At 42.1% G+C, this 19,923-nt stretch overlaps 1 protein-coding gene across 12 annotated transcripts in view; it reads left to right on the forward strand.

The window, feature by feature from the left end:
• Cd47 (CD47 molecule) overlaps positions 1–19,923 on the forward strand; it is a 52,834-nt gene that overhangs the window by 24,231 nt on the left and 8,680 nt on the right. For 7 of the 12 annotated variants that reach the window (XM_060370518.1, XM_060370520.1, XM_060370521.1 and 4 more), the window contains 5 exons: positions 2,124–2,213; positions 12,104–12,211; positions 13,319–13,411; positions 14,314–14,406; positions 15,940–16,032. In XM_060370518.1, coding sequence (XP_060226501.1) covers positions 2,124–2,213; positions 12,104–12,211; positions 13,319–13,411; positions 14,314–14,406; positions 15,940–16,032 — 477 coding nt within the window. Of the gene's footprint in view, positions 1–2,123; positions 2,214–6,330; positions 6,388–12,103; positions 12,212–13,318; positions 13,412–14,313; positions 14,407–15,939; positions 16,033–19,923 lie in introns of all 12 variants that reach the window. The other 5 variants (XM_060370512.1, XM_060370515.1, XM_060370510.1 and 2 more) reach the window with 1 other exon arrangement.

Raw genomic sequence — 19,923 nt, forward strand, 5'->3', positions numbered from 1 at the left:
TATGTTGCATGAAGTTAAGATAATATTCAGTTACACAGTTGGACATTAAGGTCTTGATGCAGAATATCTGTGAATATTTCTCTCAGAGATATTCAACAATGAGCATCAAAAACTTATATTCCATTTGTCCTAGCTATGATAGCACACCATGACCAAAAGCAATCTAGGGTTCATTTCTATCTTTGAGGGAAGCCAGAGCAGGAGCTCATGTCAGGAACCTGGTGTCAAGAACTGAGCAGAAGCCATGGGTGGGTACTGCTTACTGCCTTGCTCCTCATGCCTTGCTCAGCCTGCCTTCTCACAGTATCCAGGACCACCAGCCTCACCAGGGTACTGCTCACAGTTGTCTGGGCCCTCCCACATCAATCATCAACCAAGAAAATGCTCCACAGGCCCACCCATGGGCTGATACAGCGGAAGCATTTTCTCAATTGAGGTTCCCTGTTCTAAAATGACTCTTCCTTGTGTCAAAGTGACATAAAACCAGCCGGCACACTGTTCATTCACTACTTTGGAATAATTGTTACCTTCAACAGCAAATGTGTTGTGTCTACTGTGCACAGGGCAGAACATTAGATTGTAAAGCACTGCTATTTTCAAGATAGACTTTACGGTTTCGTTATATTATAGGGATTAGTATACTTTCACCAGTATTTAGTGTGTAAGCTTAACATAAGAAGCACATGGCTGTCACTGTGGATGAAAGCCCATGAACTTCCTCATTGATAGCAAGGGCAGAAGGGATGCATGCAGCTGATCTCAGAGGAATTCCAGTGACTGCTTGGGAAAGGAGCCAGGAGCCAAAATGCTCTTCAGCTAGCACACACCTCTGTAGAGGCAAACTTTGAAATTCTTTCAGTGTGTGTACTCGGTTTCGTTGTTAGAGAAAAACAGATCTCATGCATAGAATTTCAGTCCAGTGGGATGATCAGTTGAAGTAAAACCTAACACTTTAAAAGTTCTGAACAAGTCTTATTTGGAATCTCAGTATCTAAGTTCCATGTAGATAGGATGCAGGGGTAAGGCGGATTTTCACTGTGTGATCTGTGACATACCGGAAGAGCTTCCTTAATAACCGAAAGTTCTTTGTGTTTACATAAAACTAGCCTTTTGAAGTCCGTGGCTTATGAGTTTAGTCTTCTCTTCAAGGGTCAGTTCAGGAAAAGGCCAGGGATACCCATGTTGGTCATAGTCACAGTAAGCAGAAGGGCCTAGTGATCCTGAGAGCTTTTTTACCTGGTCCCCTGAGTCAGGCTTTAAAAGAACACTTACTCTTCCTTGATGGCTATTCGGGCACTTTGCACACACAGATATTCAACAAACATACAATAACTGCAGTTCACAGTCAGTGAGCACGTGGTAAGCGGCAGTCTTTGCCTAATGCCCTTTACATACATAATCTCCATTAGTAGTAGAAATTCTTCAACAAACAGAATCTGTGTCACTCAAGGGCACTGAAGAAAGGAGGTGTCAGGCTTTGCCTACAGTCACACAGGGTTTGAGTCAGGGTTGTTTTCCACACCTGGCAATGTGGAACCAGAGAGCGTTCTCCACTACCGTCTGCTCTTCCTCAGAACACAGGACAAAGGAGTATGCTGAGGCACACCCAAGTAACCAGACCTCTCGGACTCCTAAATAAAATGTGTTCTTTTATGGGACTTGGGGACCAGATCAGTAGATAAATTGCTTGTGGTACAAGTTTGAGGGTCTGAGTGCAGATCCCCAGCATCTACACAAAAGGCCGAGGCTTAGCACTGGAGACTCAGGGACAGCTGTATCCCGGAGCTCAGTGGCCACAACCTACTCTAATCAGTGATCCTCAAGTCTGCTAGAGACCCTGACTCAAAAACCAAGGTGTGAAGATATTGAGAAAGACACTAGACATGAACCTCTGGTTAACCTCTAGACTCCACTCAGCTGCACACATCATACATACAGTCAAAGCATTTGTTGCTGAGTAAGTTATACATGAGATGTGTTTTGGCACTGTGTATGTGTGTATAAACCATGGCCCACAGCTCTAATTATTTATGTCTTTTACTAGAGGAATAAAGATATATTTGAGACTGTTAGCAGTAAGTATACTAAATACTAATTATGGTTTTTGTTTTCTTTCTTCACAGTTTCGTGGTTTTCTCCAAATGAAAAGATCCTCATTGTTATTTTCCCAATTTTGGCTATACTCCTGTTCTGGGGAAAGTTTGGTATTTTAAGTAAGTACATCAATGTCATTTTTTTCCACTTATCTTATGCTTTGGTGATACAATGGGTGTTTCTAGGGCCATGGCTCTCTACCCTTGGTGACTGTGTATCAGACATTTGGCGTATCAGATATTTAGATTAGGATTCACAACAGTAGCAGAATTACAGTTATGAAATATAAGTGAAATAATTTTATGGCTGGGGGAGGTGTATTAAAAGTGTCCCAGAATTAGAAGGTTGAGAACCACTGTTCTAGGTCATTATCCATGAATACTCTCTCTCTCTCTAACTAGCTCGTAGGAAAAGTGTTACTGTGGTAAATAAGAAAAACCAATTTCCTCGTAGTTTCTTTAAAGCATATGTTGTCCCCCGTATTTTACCACAACTCATGTTTAAGTTTAAGGTGTTTTGCTATGGATGGTGTTTTGAGATTTCTCCGGGGGGGGGGGGGGGGTGTTGAGTAGAAATGTTGATAACACCTTCAGTCCTGTGACATGATTATTTACAAATGTTGTCTTATTTGTAAACAAACAGTCATAGGATACTTGAGTGCAAAGACAGAATCCTGTGCTCTGGGGCCTTAGGATGCTCTGACTCCTTTCCTCTGTTAGAGCTTATCTGTAGACAAAGCCCTGTTTGTGCCTGCTGTGCAGGTCTGCAGCCCCTAATGGAAGGAGCTGTGCTCGGTGGCCTTGCTTTGACAGTTGCATAGCCAAATCTTGATGCTGTGTCTGACTTGCCATCAGTAGCGTAGAATTGTCATCACAGGGTTATCTGCATTCTAGGTCAGGCTCTGACCCAGCAGTATCCACACGCCAGCCAATAGCCATCCCACCAGGAACATGTCTGACCTCCTCGGTATGCCCACACAGTATAGTAAGGAAAATTGAAGTTCTACGGTGACAGACTAAAGGTTCAAACTTTTAAGATGTAAGATCCACCTGCCCTGTAAGTCCCCTGACGTAGTCACTGAGGGAACAGTAAACAGCTCTTCAGGTAAGGAGAGAATGGTGCTCATTAAATGTGCTCTGTGGCCTTTAGAGAGGTGAACAGTTAGTTACCACAGGGGACCGCCTGCTGGATAGTCCATGAAGTTCTTTTCCTCGGAATGTGAGGCTGAGTGTGCCCTCAGCGAGACATAAAAACAGATGTGAGATGATTGACGGTTTATTGGAAGAGCTGTGCCCAGCGTGCGAGGCTCTGGAAGTGTTTAGAGACTTCAAAAATTCTCTCAGGTTGTGTCTAAATGGAAAGAGAGGGGAACAAGGGCTGACGGTGGCAACTGTCAACACACCATAGCCCTTACTTCCAAGACTGCAGACGCCGCTGGAAGTTATCTGAGAATTTCAGTAAGCCTCTTATTTTAAGGAAATGGCTGATACGGCCTCAGGCCCTGCTCCATAATCACTGGTGTTAGGGAAAGCTTTCAGCCACATTGGCAGACCCAGGCTTTCAGGGCTGAGTCATGTGACTCAGGCAGGAAACAGCATTTTAAGGATCGCGCAGCGATTTCACAGCAGTGCTGTTGAATTTGGGTTGACAGAAGTTTTCTGGTTATGACATTATCATCAGCAACACCATTTTCAGTGGAAAGGCTCAGAAATGAATCTTTATGACCAGCCATATTTATGTAGAATGAGATCAATGATTTTTTTTTCTAACTGTGAAATGCATTCTGTAAGAAATTATCAAGAAAATAGACCATCTGTTGGCCCCATATCTAGAAATAAGGGTTTTTTTTTTTTTTTGGATTCTAGTAACCTTCCAGCTTCCCTTTCTGTCTCTGTTTGTTTTTTGCTGTTTTTCTTCTATAAAAGGAAACTGTAAATTGGCTCATGCAGCTTATCTGTTGGTACACTCCTCTGTCCCTGTGTCTTCAGAGTGTTGCCATGGCTGTTTGTACTCTCCTGCTATGCCTGTGTAATGTTTTATTGAACTTTCATCCTAATGGTATGAAGGAAGTTTCCAAATTTTGATACTGCAAAACTCTTGATGGAAGTGTACGAGCTTTCAGACAGCACTGGTGCTCTAAGCCTGCAGACAGACTCTGCCAACACGTGCTCCAGAGCCACCCTGTCAATTACTGCAACCACTGGCGAAAATGTCCATCACTCATCCCAGGGTCCTGACACTGCCATAGTTCTGAAATCCTCCTGCTAATTTAACATATGTGGGGGCGGGGGGAATGTCAGTGTTGTATTAGTGAGTTTGAACATTCTTTTTTTGATATTTCTATTTTGCCTATTGCGTTTTAAGGAGAGTGTGTATGAACCTAAAGAAATACTTAGGGGAAGTGTTTCATTTTGGTTCACCTTAGACAGGGGGTGTGGAGCCTGAGGGAGAGTAGGAGTGGTGTGGAAGACAAACCTCTATGGTTGGCTCGCCCAGCCTGGCCTCGCACTTACAGTTAAGGAGTCATAATAGCAGCAGAATACTTGAGGAGCTCTTGCTCTAAGGAGCGGTCACTCACCGTGCCAGGTGCTTTCCACCGAAACCATTTATACCCCACAGGGACTACTCAGCCAGCGTTTCGGGGATTGTTGTTTCTATTTTGAAGATAAGAGACGGGCAGTTTGTCCGAAGTCACCTGGCTGTTACCTGGTAATCCTGGATTTGGACGGTGCTGTTAGCCGCTGGAGTGTCTGCCGGCCTTGAACTTACCCACGGGAAGGATGATGTACCACTTTGAGTAGAGCAAAATGTTGATGTTGATTCCTTCCAGCAGTACACACCCTCTGGGGACTGCTGGGCCCCGAGCTCAAGGTTTGACGTGTGGAAGAGAGTGCACACGCCTGTTGGCTTTGAGGCCACCGTACGTCAGTCAGTGTAGTCAAGATGCTATCTCCGCCTAACTTGTATTTGCCCTCAGTCAATCATCAATCAATCAATCATTCAGTCACTCACCATTCCCCTCCACCCTATAAAAGGCTCCTTGGTTCTGACATGCTATCCTATCTGTTGGTTTATTCCACCTGTGGGGCTATGCATTCAGGATAACACAGATCTAAGACTTTTCCTTTCTGGATTTCTAGTTCCTTTAAACTTTCCATCCTGGTCTGAACTTGACCACAGGACATTTTTCTCAGGGGTCTCTCTGGATCTGCATGTGAATCTTTTGCCCTTCAAGAAGAAACCTAAACCTAAACCTTCCAGGACAGTTCATTTACAGAAAAGCTCAGGACACTGAAAACCTTTCCTCAGTGATGGAGCGTGGCCCGAGAGTTCAAAGCTGAAAGAAACCCTTCCCTAAACACATTGCTTTTGGTCGTGGTGTTTATCCCAGCAATAGAAACCTTAAGACAGACCCATTGTCTTGTATCAACTTAATGTCAGCACAGGCTCCTGGCTGATTTTTGGGGTTCTTCACTACACTGTGATTCCATAACTTCCTTCCTACATTTAGATGGCTGATAGGTACTTTCAAGTGCTGCATAGTACTGTAGTTTTTTTTTTTTTTTTTTTTTTTCAGGCTTAAGGCCCAGCTATATATAAAAAGCTGGCTATCTGTTGTTTTCTTTTCCTTTAACCCTTAACCTATACAGATAATCTCTACTTTGCACTCAGCCACATGACCATGAACCTGACCGTGGAAGCTGAGCTCTGCAAAACAGTCTTGATAATAGACAGGAAAATTACTGTCATACATTGGCCTTCAAAATATGTTGTCAAAACAAGCTGGGTTGTTGGTACGGTCCTGTGATCCTGGCTACCATTACCAAACAAACAGCAGAGCTACACAGTAAGAACCCATCTTATAAAAATAAAAACATATAGCAAAAGATATAAAAATTTCCCTTTGATCACTGCATCTGGGAAATGAAAATAACAGTAATGTGGATAATTCATGCATGATGAATCAGACTGCTGAAAAGTCAGTATTTAAAATGTCTGAAGTGCGGTTCGAATGACACTGTTGTTTTTGCTCTGTAATTTTGGGAACACAGAAAACATCCCCTGGTCAATTGTCAGACCCCCTTCTTGGTTCGTATCAGCCTGCAACATTTCGTCTTCCTGCTTTTAATTTCATGAAACATCTCAGAGTTCTGTGGTGGATTTGTTTATTTGATGTTTTTGTTGTTGTTGCAGTTTGTTTTTGTTTCTTCCTGTTTTTGTTTGTTCCTTTGCCAGACTCACATCCCCTGGGACATCACCATTGTGGTGGGAATGACGTCTTCATCCACATCAGTGAGTTCACCTTCGCTGAGCTGATGGGCTGACTCTTGAGCAGCTCTCCATGGTGGGAGTATCACTGTTTCCACAGCAGCTCCTTTGTAACTCTGCTTATTTGAATTTCACATCCAGTGTTCACATGTGTTATTTCCTGGCTCTTTCACCCCTCTTGTCTACTTTCCTTTTTTGGCAATGCATTATGAGTGACCTGTGGGCTTATCACTGGGAGATGAGGAGATAGCTGATCAGGCATTTGGTTGTCTGTGCATGAATAGAAAAGTAAGCGTGCAGTGACTGGTCACCAGTAGTCTTCAATAGCTGTGACATGTCACACTGCATGGAAGCCTTGCTTGTCAGAACTGTGTAACGTGAGGGCTTCTGGGATTCGCTCCTGTGTATTCTAGACACCCTTCATTTCCTTCCTTTCTTATCTCTTCTTATAATTGCCCCATGAGGATTTTGGTTATGGCTTGGTGGTATTTAGGCAAATGTTGTTATGATCACTGCTGGGAAATTCAAAGAAAACAGTTCTCCATCACAAGCACCTGAGGTCTCTTTAAGTCTTCGAAGTCCAACTTAATGAAAGCAACAAGGCCTTTGAAGGTGTGTGTAGAAGAAGTGATGGTTAGGGATTTTCTCAGTGAGTAGGAAGAACGAGGACAAAACACTAAATTGCAGTGGAGAGCTCAAGACGATTCAAACGAGAAGACAAAAATATCATTCTGATAAATATTACTACAGAAAGTCAGTCAGTGGTACCTAATCGTAAATGCTGAGTTTAATGTGAGTTTTATTCAGGAGTATTGAGCTTGGTCCCTTCCCTATAGTGCTCATATGATCACAAAGCCATGTAGTCATTCATTGGCTCTACTGTAGGAGGAACTGAGCCAAACTATAGCTCAGCATTTTACTCTGACAGTAATGTAGTCACCAGTTCCTTTACACTTTCAAAATCCAGACATCACTGCCCCTGAAGAAATTCTGAAATTTTTGAGCCTTCCATTGAACCAGAATAATTTGTCATCCGGAGATTCCCCTCTGTTGTGTTCAAATAGTTGCCATTTAAAAAAAAAAAAAAAAAAAAAAAAGGAGCATTTTTTTCATTTCTTTTCTTTTTTTTTTCTAGACCCTGTGGACAGGGAATGTGATCTTTAGCAGTATTCATCCTGATAAACTTATTTCATCAGAGAAGTTGGCTAGGAGGTAGAATTTATTACAGTTATCTTACTCACTAGCGGCAAGTAAACACTTTATGCATGGCAGTTCATTTTTCTCCAGCACCATTTCCACAAGGCCTTCATCTATGTGTGTGTGTTTAAATAATGAAATTGTACTTTGATTTTAAAAGTTATCATATGTACTTTATCAAATTATATTGAAAATAATATTGGTTTACTGTTCAACAGACACCAAAGGATTCTAAACTACTTTGCCAGAGTTATCAGAAAAGAACAGTATAAGAATTAAATCGACGCTTTGTCACCCTTTGTGATTTACTCTTAATCTGCTATAAACTTTATCTTGATAGTATGCCTTCTGCCTCTTCTCAATAGTCATATGGCTAGGGACTGTCTCAATGTCGTTTGAGCAAGTGTTTGGTTTTTCTAGATAGCCTACAGTCTGTGTGGGCCTTTGTGGGAGTTCTGTATCTCATTTTTAGAGGATCATAAAATTTTAACATGGTAGATTTGATTTTGAACTCCAAGTTGGCTTGGTTATTTTACTAGGTTCCTTCAGTCCCCGCTCAAGTGCCATCTTACTATGGGCTCCGTGTCGGTGGCAGAGACCAGGAAAACCATGTTTGTTCATAACAGCCCCTTGTTCTGGTCTCTGGGAGAGCACACACCTTTTGTGCTCGCTGGAATTTCAAAGGGTTAGTGCACACGGAACTAAGACTAGACTAGACCTCTGCCTTCTGTGGATTGGCTACTCAATTCTCATTTAATAAAGCAAACTGCTACTTGACCCTGGACTTGGACTAGTAAAAGGGTACGTTACAGCCTACACACAGAGTAAAAACTTGTGAAGGAGCCCCCACCTAACTCGTTTTTTTTAGATGTAGCCTGATAGATTTGTTTCATGTTACATATGATATTATTCAACATGTATTTGAGTTAGAAGAATACCTAATGTTATGATGACTACTGCCACATTGTGCCAGACAAGGTGGTGTACTCCTGGGATCCCAACACTTGAGAGGCAGGCACAGGAAGATGCAGATTCAAAGCCATCGCAGGCTACATAGTGAGACTGTATCAAAACACACAAAACAAAACTCCCATCATATGGTTTCCCCTGACACTTGCTTTTCCTGTATCAGAAACTTTTTGTTAAAGATATAAATTCTGGAAGGGGTGTGGTGGCACGCCCAGTCTGCAAAGCAACTTCCAGGCCATCTAGGGTTACATAGTGAGACCCTGTCTCCAAAACCAAACCAAAACTGTAAATGCTAATATTTCTTATATATTTTAAGTGTTGATTTCAGTAGTTTTGGCTGAGAGGAGTCTGTAAAATCACTCACTTTATGGAACTCACATGGGTTATTCTGCTACACTACAAAATTATATTAGGAAGTTTCATAAGAGCCTGCTGTTAAGAATAGATTCAATTAACCTGGGTGTGTTGATGCACATGCCTTTAATCCCAGCACTGGGGAGGCAGAGACTGGCAGAGCTCTGTGAGTTGGAGGCCATCTTGGTCTACTCAGTTTCTGGACAGCCAGAACTACGTAGAGAAACCCTGTCTTGAAGAGACGGACTGGTGGGGGTAGGACAGGAATACACTAAATTATTTTTACCCCAAGTGTTTGGAAAATTACTTGAATTCATGTTGTATCTGTTCTGTTTAATGGCTTGATAAATTGGGTGAATAAGGGAAAGTCCACTGGTTAAAGAACAAGAAGAGATCACCAACAGAAACTCTTGAGATGATTGGGTTCTGTGGAATCTCAGTGGAGCTGAGAACAGCCATAACTAGGCTAACTAGGTGCTTTCCCTCTCTGCCGTGGGGCCCGCCTGAATGTGGCCATTGTGAGCAAAGAAAGTGAGCCTGAATGTTTGCTCAAGAAAACACGGATGTTCTTCCATTACCTGGGAACACTTGAGACCTTTGCTACAATAGCTGTTTAATTAAAAAAAAAAAAAAAAAAAAAAAAAAAAAAAAAAAAGATAACGTGGAAAATAGAAGTTGAACCAATCACCAAGAACTAAGCTACCTCCAACACATAAATTCCCTAAAAGACCTTTGTATTTTGTGGTGTGTTATTTTTGTTGCTGTTGTTGGCATTATTTCCTTTACAGTGGCCTGCCTACTAAGCCTGAATGAAGTTTATGTTAGTGTTTAAACTTTTATTTTTACTAAGAATGACACTACTCAGTGTTCCTGCATGAAATTATCCTGTATTCTAAATTCTTGTTGCTTTATTTTGATGGCTCATTTTTTTAAAATATTAAACCTGGAATTGCCTCTAATAAACACTTGATTGATTGTGTGGTACATTTGAAGCAGCTTTTATGTTGCAACTTTTGCAGAGTTTTCATGCTGTATCTAGGTAGCAGTGCATATGAGATTAAATGGAAAGTGAACCATATGCCTAGCAAGAGATATGTTTCTTTCTTTGTGAAATAGGTCTTCGTCTTTTGTGGCCCAACACTCCTTTTCTTTCTAGCTGGTATATAAGCTTTGTAAGTAGAGAAGCTGTGAAAATTTCTCCTCCTGAGGAGGCAGGGATGGGACTGGACAGTCATGTTGTGAGCTGGATGGATCTAACCATGCACGCCAAAGCCCAGGGATCTTGTCACATGATGTCCCCTGGGTCCTAAGAGTGTCAGTCACTCAGCTCTGTAGACCACTGTCTTCTCCTAAAGTGACCAGAACTGAGTAATCGAAAGAATGGTGAGCAGGCTGCCCTAATGAGCTTGGCACAGCCTAAAGTCACCTGAGAAGAGGCAGTGGAGGGGTTGCTCATGTCAGATTGGCCTGTGGTGGATTGTCCTGACTGATAACTCATGTAGGAGGGCCCAGCCCACTACATTTCCTGTGCTCTTCTGTGTTCAGGGCAGCACAGGTAAGTGGTCCTGGACTCTATACGAAATTCAGTATAAGCATGAGCCAGCAAACAGAGTTCCTCCATGGTTTCTAATTCAAACTCCGGCGTGAGTTCTTCCCTCAATGGTAGACTGTAACCAGTAAGCTGAAATAAGCCCTTTCCTCTCCCGAGCTGTTTTTAGGAAGAGTGTGTTATCACAACAACAGGAAAGGAACTAGAACAGTAGAGTAATAAAAGTCATCAGGTGTCTTCCGTGATAGATTTTTATTATGGCCATTAAGTACTTTTCCAATTTTGTTACATTTAATCTGTTCATCATTTCAGTAGGAGAAAATTAAAAGCAAATACAGCGTTTAAAATAATTCCTCCCTGTATTAGTTACTTTTTTGTTGCTGTGATAAAATAACATGACCAAAAGCAATTTAAAGAAGCAAGAGATACTTATCTTGGCTGATAGTTCTAAAAGGAAGTTTCATAATGGCAGAAATACATGGCAGCCATGAAGCAGATAGATCACATCTTCATCTTCAAACACAAAGCAGAGAGATGGACAGATGGAGGGGGGAGAGAAAACAGACACACACACACACACACACACACACACACACACACACACACACACAGAGCTGGAAATAGGAGAATATATAAACTCTTAAAGCCTGCTTTTAGTGACCTGTTTCCTCCAGCGAGGCTCCTTGACCCAGAAAGTTTATTACCTCACCCAAAGGGCTCCACCAAGTGTTGATGGGGGATGTTTCTGGTTCAAACCTCCACACGCCCTGGCTGCCAGCAAGCAGGGTATCCGTTTGTAGGTGGTACCAGCAGCATGTCAGTCTCATCCTGCAGCTCTCTGCTCCTCTGTCTTATCTCAGGCGGCCTTTAATGGTCTGTTTCCTTCCTTCCTATATTTCAGCAATAACAAACAAAAAGTCCATTTGAGAGCAAGAGAAAACGTTCTGAGATCTATTACTGCCTTTTGTCTTAGGGAGGGAAGCAGCATCTGAGGGAGGATGAACCTCTATCAGGACCAGTGATGTCTGCCATGGAGCCCTTTGAACCCTTGGCAGTGTTCTTATTTCACTGTTAGTTAGTTGAAAGTTATAGGCATTCTTTCCCATAGGGATTTTACAAGGATGTGATTTGTTTATTGTTTATTCTATCCTCATTTCAATCACCCAAATTTCTAGGTGTGTCACTGAGTTTTTATTAAAAGGGACATTTCTGTTCTCAATGTTGGTCTTTACGTAGTTACGTCTTACCAGCATTGTGTGTGGCTCTGCTGTGTTATGAATTTGAAATGCCTGAAAACACTTTGGTGGGGGTGGGGGCGCTCTTACTGGCATCTAGAATGTGGGGTCCAGGGATCCTGCCATATTCTATGCACAGATTCACTGCTTGGGGAAAAAAATGTGGAAAGGGCTTAATGATGCTTCAATTTAGAAAGTCTATTATATGTAGCTTCATTGTATAAAGTGCAGGAAAGAAAATGTCGCTTACACCTTCAGCATCTGTGTGTAGACAGCCAAGACTTATAAAAACTCAGGGGGTAGGGGCGGCTCGATGCTGAGGAGTGGTACTTCGGAGGCTGCTCACACACAGGGGATTGTCCGTCTCTCACATGATGAGTTATAAAAATGGCATCACTTGTGACTGAGTTATGTAATTCCTTGTGTTTCTTTTAAGCACTTAAATATAAATCCAGTCGTACAAACAAGAAAATCATCCTGCTACTCGCCACTGGGGTGGTGCTCACCGCCATCGTTGTTGTCGGAGCCATTCTTCTCATTCCGGGTAAGATGACTGGGTACTGGGATCAGGGGTGCGGGCTGATGGGAGGCGGCATCCCACGGGGCTGTGGATTGGTTTCTGGGCCTGCTGTGACGGATTGTGGCGAGTGATGTGGCCTCACGAGAAACTCTCTGAAGGACCCACAGTCTCTCTCAAGGGCTCCATTCCCCTCTGCAAACTCTGGGAAAGCATTCTTGTCCTCCATTCTTTAGCCTCTGGTGTCTACAGACAGTGCTTAGAATTCCTTAGCCAGTAGAGCAGATCCTGTCACTGCCTCCTCCGGCCCTCTGTGTCCTGTATCTGTGTGAGGCCTGCCTCCCTCCTCCTCAGGGCAAGGACACTTACTAGGTAGACAGCCACTCATTCAATTCAGGTAACATCTTTCCACATCTTTAACTTAGTAGCATATCTTTGCCCAGTCAGTATTTATTCTGCCACATGAGTCATGGTTTCTGGGGAGAGGAAGGTGGGAATATAACCAGGGCCTCCGCTCACTCAATCCACTGGGGAGGCAAAGCTCGCTGGCTAAGATGTGGAAATGGGCGTGGACATGGAGCCCTATCTGTCTGAAGTGGTCATTTCCCCTGAGAGGTGGACCTAGGGAGAAAAGCAAAGGCTGGGGACTCACCATGGCAGACCATGAATGCCACTGCATTGTCTTAGGGAGACTGCAGCCCAGGCATATCTTTAAAACACAGATTTGGTAGCTGTGTTTGCCTCCAGGGCTGCTGAGGGCCTGGGGAGGTGATGAAATCAGGTGACAACATGGAACAGCAGTTGGTTTGGCTTTTGGGGGACTGGCTGAATACTGAGAATGAATGGATTGGTGGAAGGTGATGGCGAGTTTATCATTTGGAATTATATAAGGCAGTTAAAAGGTTAAAGCCAAATAAAGTTCTCAAACATATTGAGACACAACACACTATGTCTTTAGTTTGGCCTTAAGTGTTAAAATGGGAATAACGTATTTTGTATGAACTTGAGGAAAATATTTTAAGCCTTTCACAGTTTATAAGGTAGCACTGAGACAAAAACATTTAGTAGAATTGGTACATAACTTCACAAAGAAGTACACAAGAAAATACTTTAAATCTATTTCTTTATTAACAGGAGAAAACCCTGTGAAGAATGCTGCTGGACTTGGCCTCATTGTAATCTCTGTAGGAATATTAATACCACTTCAGTACAATGTGTTTATGACAGGTGAGCATGCTTAAGTCTGACATCTGCCTTTTTCTTTAAAAAAAAAAAGTGCTTTGCTGAAAATATTCTTGTATGGTTTTAATAAAGCTGGCTTATTACGTTGTCCATTGTATTCTTACTGGCATTTCCCATACAGCTTGATTTTAAGGTTGCTAGGTCTCCTCAAAAGTTATTTTGTAGAAAGCAGTTTTCTTGAATATTTGATGGCATTGGTGTAATTTTAAAGTGTGCTGTGTAATTTTTTAATGGTTATTTGCATATTCTAATTTTAGGGGGAGGTTGTAGCGCTCTTTTTCTTGATTTAGTAAACCTTTGCATTAGAACACTGGTTCTATGAGATGGGATTTTTGTCACGGATTTTAGAAACACTTTCTTATTGCTGGAGACACAGAAAAGTGTAGCTATCCCAACTATAATGAGTATCATTTTTGTGCATTTTAAAAATAGGTCAAGGTCATGTTTTTGTTGCTGTTAAAGAGTCTCATTTAGCACCAAGTCTTAGGCTCCTTGGGCTGTCTTTAAAGGTTCATTGGAAAAGCATAGATCTTGTTCACCCACATAGTAGAGATTATGTTTGTGTGGTAGGGTTCCCCCTCCCAAAACAGTCATGTGCCTGTGGGGAAGGCGTGCATAGCAAGCCATCCATACTGCACAACTTATAAATGTAACAACAACGACCTTGTTTCAGGATTTTCGTAAACCCTGCCAGTCCCTCTCAGATGACTGACAGTAATAACTTGCAGATCGTGTGAGTCTGGAGCTGGCATTCGCAGGGGAAGGCTAGCTGGAAACCATGCCGTCAGACAAACTGCAGCCGTCTTTGAGCCTGTCGAATGCCAGTAGGCGCGATGGCTGCATCGGAGCCCTCCACACGTTCCCATTATGTCCTTTCCCTCCCCCAGCTTTTGGAATGACCTCTTTCACCATTGCAATATTGATCACCCAAGTGCTGGGCTACGTCCTCGCTTTGGTTGGATTGTGTCTCTGCATCATGGGTGAGTCACTCTCTTCTCTGTTTCTCAGTTTCAGTTAGCTTAGCGCTCTTACTTTCTCTTCTTCTTTATTTTTTTTAAACTACATGGGTCTTTCTTTCAGAATATCCGTGATGCATTCATAGGAAAACCTAGTGGAAAGTACAGAGAGTTACCATATGCTCTGCCCTTTTTCCTGTTCCCCATACACCCACAGCTTCCCTCAGCAATTCGCACCAGCCTAGTGGACGAACCAACGTAGAGACATCATCACTGTCATCATTAATAGCTTACATCACGGGTGCTTGCTGGGGTTGTGCAGTAATACATCCCATGGCTGTGACAGATGTGCGATGACATGTGTGCCCACTGTGGTATCACGTGGAGTAGTCTTCCACGTTCTTCGTCTGTCCCTCCCCCTAACCCCTGACACCACTGACTTTTGAACTCTAAATAGTTTTTCATTTTCCTTAGAGCTGGATTTATTTTGTGAGAAAAGCCCAGATCTCGTCTACACAGAGCACAGAGGTTATGTTTGTGCCTTTCTTCATTTTCGTGTGGGCTTCCTTCATCTTTAAATATAAATCTTAAGTTTTGTCCATGTCTTTTTATAGCTTGATAGCTCATTAGTGTGGGAAAATATTGTTGCCACGATGTGTTTAGTGTTTTGCATTCACCTACTGAGGGGCCATCCTGGTTGCTTTCCTCCTTTTCTGACAGATGAATAAAGCTACTGTAAACATCAATGAGCATGTGTTTGTGTGGATATAAATTTCCAGCTCTAGCTGGCTAAATACCAAGGGCTGTAATTTTTGCATTGTGTGGTAAGGTACAGTTAATTTTTGTAGTAAACTGGCGAACTCTGTTTGGTAACACCATCAGGGAAGGAGAGTTTGCTTCTCTGCATATTTTCAGCATTTGGAATTGTCAGCAATTCTTTTTCAACACACACACACACACACACACACACACACACACACACTCAAACAGACCAGTATAAGTAGTATTTTTTTTCCCATTGCTACAAGAATGTTGCCTGTTACCTGTATGTGGCAACACTGTTGCTTGTGGGATGACTGTCTTAATAGACAAATTGTGGTGCCCATATTTGTGGGAGAACTTGTCAAATAACCAGGCTCTAATTGATTGGCATCATGTTTTTCACTAATCTTGGTACAGTAAGAGTATACTTGGAAAAAAGAAGGCTGTTTTCTTTTAATAATTAAGCTATTTTGCCGAGTTAGTAATAAAGATAGTCTTATACTGTGTACGTGTAGATAATGTTCTTACTGGTCATTAGAATAAAAAAATAATATCCTTAAAGCTGGCATATGCTAGGGTGCAGCTCAGAAGTGGCATGATTTCCCTAGTTTGCAAATCTAAAGAGCCAGGAACCTACGGCCACTAAATACACCAAAAGAAAAAGAAATCTGACATTATTGATTGATTTTGATTGATTCCTCGGTTCCTTTATCGATTCCATTATTGTTGATTCCTTTAAATTAAGATTTGCTTACTTTATTTGCATCTCTAACAGAGTTCCCTTTGTCTCCACAGCCTGTGAACCAGTGCATGGCCCCCTTTTGATTTCAGGTTTGGGTATCATAGCTCTAGCAGAATTACTTGGACTAGTTTATATGAAATTTGTCGGTAAGTTGATCTTAGTGTTTTTTTTCAGCCTCCACAAAGAATTTCAGATGTATAACTGAGAAAATGAGTTTAGTACCTTTTCCATCTGAGGGCAGAGATCTATTAATGTCTCTAAAAATGAGAAAATATAACTGGAGAGGTGGCAATTAAAGAAGGCGAAGGCATGTGAATTCGTGCAGTTTGAGTTACAAATTGAGGAAGGAGATGGCTTTGTGTATTAGAAGGTAGAGAGTTTATTTTTATAAGCAAAAGAAGACACCTCTGAAGGCTCCATTTTAATTAGTTAGTTCATGTTCCATATTCCTCTTGTGGAGCTCTTTGTCTGTCCCTCTGGTCTTTGTATGCACACCCCTGAGGAGGCAGGAGCTGAAAACTAAAACCTGTCATGTCTATAATTTAATACGCAATGACTCCCAGTGCACTGCCTCAAAACACTTCCAGTGAGAAACCCATATATTAAAAGAGATCTTTATGTTCAGGACTCTACTGCCTTAAAATTATTTGTTTGTTTCTTTGCTCTGATAAGTGTGGATTTGGACGCACCATTTGGTGTTTAATCTGCCAACCTCAAATGTGGGCTTTCTGCATCGTTGTTATGAACATGTATAGACAGAGAGGAAAGCTCTAGGTCAGCGGTGCCTTGCCCAAGCCACACCTGCCCCCAGCTGTATGATTTTTGACAGTCTCCGCTAAAAAGAAGCCGTTTGCTATGTTCATGAAGTAGAGCAGATGCTTCACCATGGGGCAAGAAACGCGAAAGTTCAAAGCAATTGAAGCAAATCAGTATTTCCATGTGCTCTTAGATGAACTTTTCTAAAGATTAATACAAAAAGTGGAATTATTATAATCAGTAAAATTTGCATACTGTTTACGTAAGACTTTCAAAGAAATTTCACCTTCATTCCTGAACTTCATTTCTTAATCTCGGGTCATGAAATGTGATCTGCTTTATATATATATATGTATTTATATACATACATATGTATATATTCTTTTTATATACACTCCAAAGTGTACCTGCCTTTAGTTTGGGAGTTCAGAAGTATTCGTTGTTCCTTACTGAGCTTTCCTGTCTTTACGCCACATAAACCTGTAAACCACAGCTAAGACATCTGTAGCAGGCTGGCGCTCCGGAGTTGACTCTGATGCCTTGAATTCTGATGCATGTTCTATTTTTGTTAGGCTTCCAATCAGCCAGTGTCTGGACTTGAGAGCTGACACCGCTGATTTTGTTGCTCCCATGAATGCTAAGAACAGTATGTGACCTGCAGCATTCACACAGCTCCGGGGCAGTATGGGACCTGCAGCGGTCACGTGACTCGGATGCAGTGGGATTAGGTGTCTCTGGCCATGGTCAGCTGTCCCCTCTTATTCTTCCCTGTCTATCTGGAATGCATCCTTCTGTCGCCAGGCTTCCATATCTGATCAAGAGTGAAGTTCAGCATAGCTGCCATGAGAATTGCCATCAACTGATGGCTGGCTGCTGCCTTTGCTCTCACCCTTCCTCCATGGCTTATGTCCCCTTGAAGCTCATAAAGCCACACTAATTGCACATGTTACTGTGTTCAGTTAAAGCAAAGTGAACTCAGACTATGATGATTTACTAGGTAAACATACAATATGTAAGTTAAGAGTTTAGTCCAGTTTTGTTGACACTTTGAGACTATCTTAAATTAACTTTTCAAATCAACTTGTCTGACACTACCAGAGTGGAGAGAGACTCCTTCGGTCAGTTGAAAGGCAAGAAGAAAAGGTACAGGATGGCTGCTTTTTAGATACTGTGGTAGACTAGGACAGTGACTGTTTTGCTTATGTGTTCTGACTGCTTAAATGTAAACATATGTAGCATTAAGGTTGCAAATTTGTTATCGGGAACTCAAAGTTGTGTTTCCAAAATAATCCCTGCTCATTGTCGAAATGGGTGACTTTTTATTTAAATGCAGTAAAATCTTCAGATACTTAAAAAACAAAAAGTTCTCTTCCTAAAGTGAGTTAATATCCCTTTGATGATCACAACTTTTATATATTCTTTTTCTTTCTGAGTTTAAATTTGTAGCCTTAATTGCCATTTTAAGGGACATGATTTTAACTTGTGCTTTCTATGGCAAAATATAACATTTAAATTATATTGTATTTTTCTTACGATAAGATTTTAACCTTATGATGTCAGAAAATTATAATAACAATATGAGCATGTAAGAAAGACTACAGGGAACCAACTGTACTCACTAAATCAGAGCTTGTTTTTGTATAGGGAACCTGCAGTCATTATGTATGTGACACAAGAGTTGTTTGTTTTTAAAGCCTTTAATATTCAGTGTGGGATAAGGGCAGATACAATTTTTCTGATTCAAAGCAACTTGGCAGGAGATCCATGTCTGCCACAACATCTCAGGTATTCTGAAATGATAACAGAAACACACATATATATTGTGTGTATTTATTCAGATATAATTTCTTGCCTGCTATTTACAAGTTCTCTATATGTGAATCACTAGAAAAAAAATTAAAAAACATTGAATTGAAAGCCTGAAAATATGTTTATGGCATGTAGTTGGGCATTTCAGAGTGAAAGCAACATACCAAGAACCATTGCGAGACTGCAAGCAAGCATGTGTGGAATGATTAAAGATTTTTGACTAAAAAATAAAAGAGGTGACTACGAATGCATAAGCTCACGACATGATGGCAACAGACCAGCCGTCCCCATTCCTCATCACATGGCTTATGTCGCCGTTAGAGAGAACTACCCCAGGAGAAACTCACTCCTGCACAGGTAGTTTTAGAATTTCCAAGGACTGGGCCTGGCTAGTGCCCCTCATTGCCACTGTTCCTGTAGATCTGTTTCAGAATCAGCTAGCCAAATCAGACTTGAAAGTGAGAACTTGGCAGCCATTGTGTGCCAGTGAGCAGGGTGATGGCAGCACAGCAGAGCGCGTCTCAGTATTACATATGACGGACACGTTTCTGAGCTTGACTCTAACTCTAAAGGAGCATCTCTGACCCTTGTCGTAGGCAGTGTTCCTGGAGAGGTGAAAAGTGTCCTCTTCCCATGTAGAAAAACAGTGGCAGATCGAAGCTTGGATAACCCCAACATCCAAATCGGGGAACCAGTGAGTTTTAGGGGTGAGCAGGAATGTCTCAAAACACAGCCACCTCACCAAAAGCCCACCCCAGCATAGGTGACAAACAGCCCACGAACACTGGGACCCTACAAGCCTCCAGGCAGCTCAGTGGGTTGGAGTGTCCTGTGCCAGTAGTGCAGTTTGCCTAAGGGTCTTCCAGACACCTTGGCTGATCGTTTTTTTCTTTTTCCAGGGAGTTTGTCTGGTCTGAGTATCTGAGAGTGATTCTCAATGCTCTTTACTGTTCATATAAGCTGGGAGAGAGAGGAGCCTAGTAAATCTGGTCCGATTCAAGGACTTCAGGAGCTCTTTTGTTATTTTTTTTTTCTCTCCTTGAGCCTGCGGAGCTTCCTTGCAGGATGGAGGGGGTTTTAATCTCAGAGGAGAGTGCTACACAACACCCCTTCATATCACCAATTAGAAATCTAGGTGGTTCCTTTGCTTTAAAAAACTTCCATATAGGGCATGGGACCTGAGGTGAGTCACAGAGACAGCGCCGGTGGCCACAACGCTCTAAATTGGCTTATTTTACTGGGGCGGCTACTGGACGTGCTGCGTGTGAATCCACCGCACTCACCACCACTTTAAAAAGACCCTGCCATTTTGCTTGGGTTTGAGGAACAAACCGTTCCTGAGTGCCTGAGTGAGGGTCATTCCTTTAAAGCCACCCATGGCTCTTAGAGAGACACGTGCACTTGAGCCAGGTACATGACTGGTTTCACAGAGACGGGCAGAACGGGGCTCAGATGTTGGTAGGGTGCAGTAC

The sequence above is a fragment of the Meriones unguiculatus genome, chromosome 17 (assembly GCF_030254825.1).
Source record: "Meriones unguiculatus strain TT.TT164.6M chromosome 17, Bangor_MerUng_6.1, whole genome shotgun sequence".
Taxonomy (NCBI): Eukaryota; Metazoa; Chordata; class Mammalia; order Rodentia; family Muridae; genus Meriones; species Meriones unguiculatus.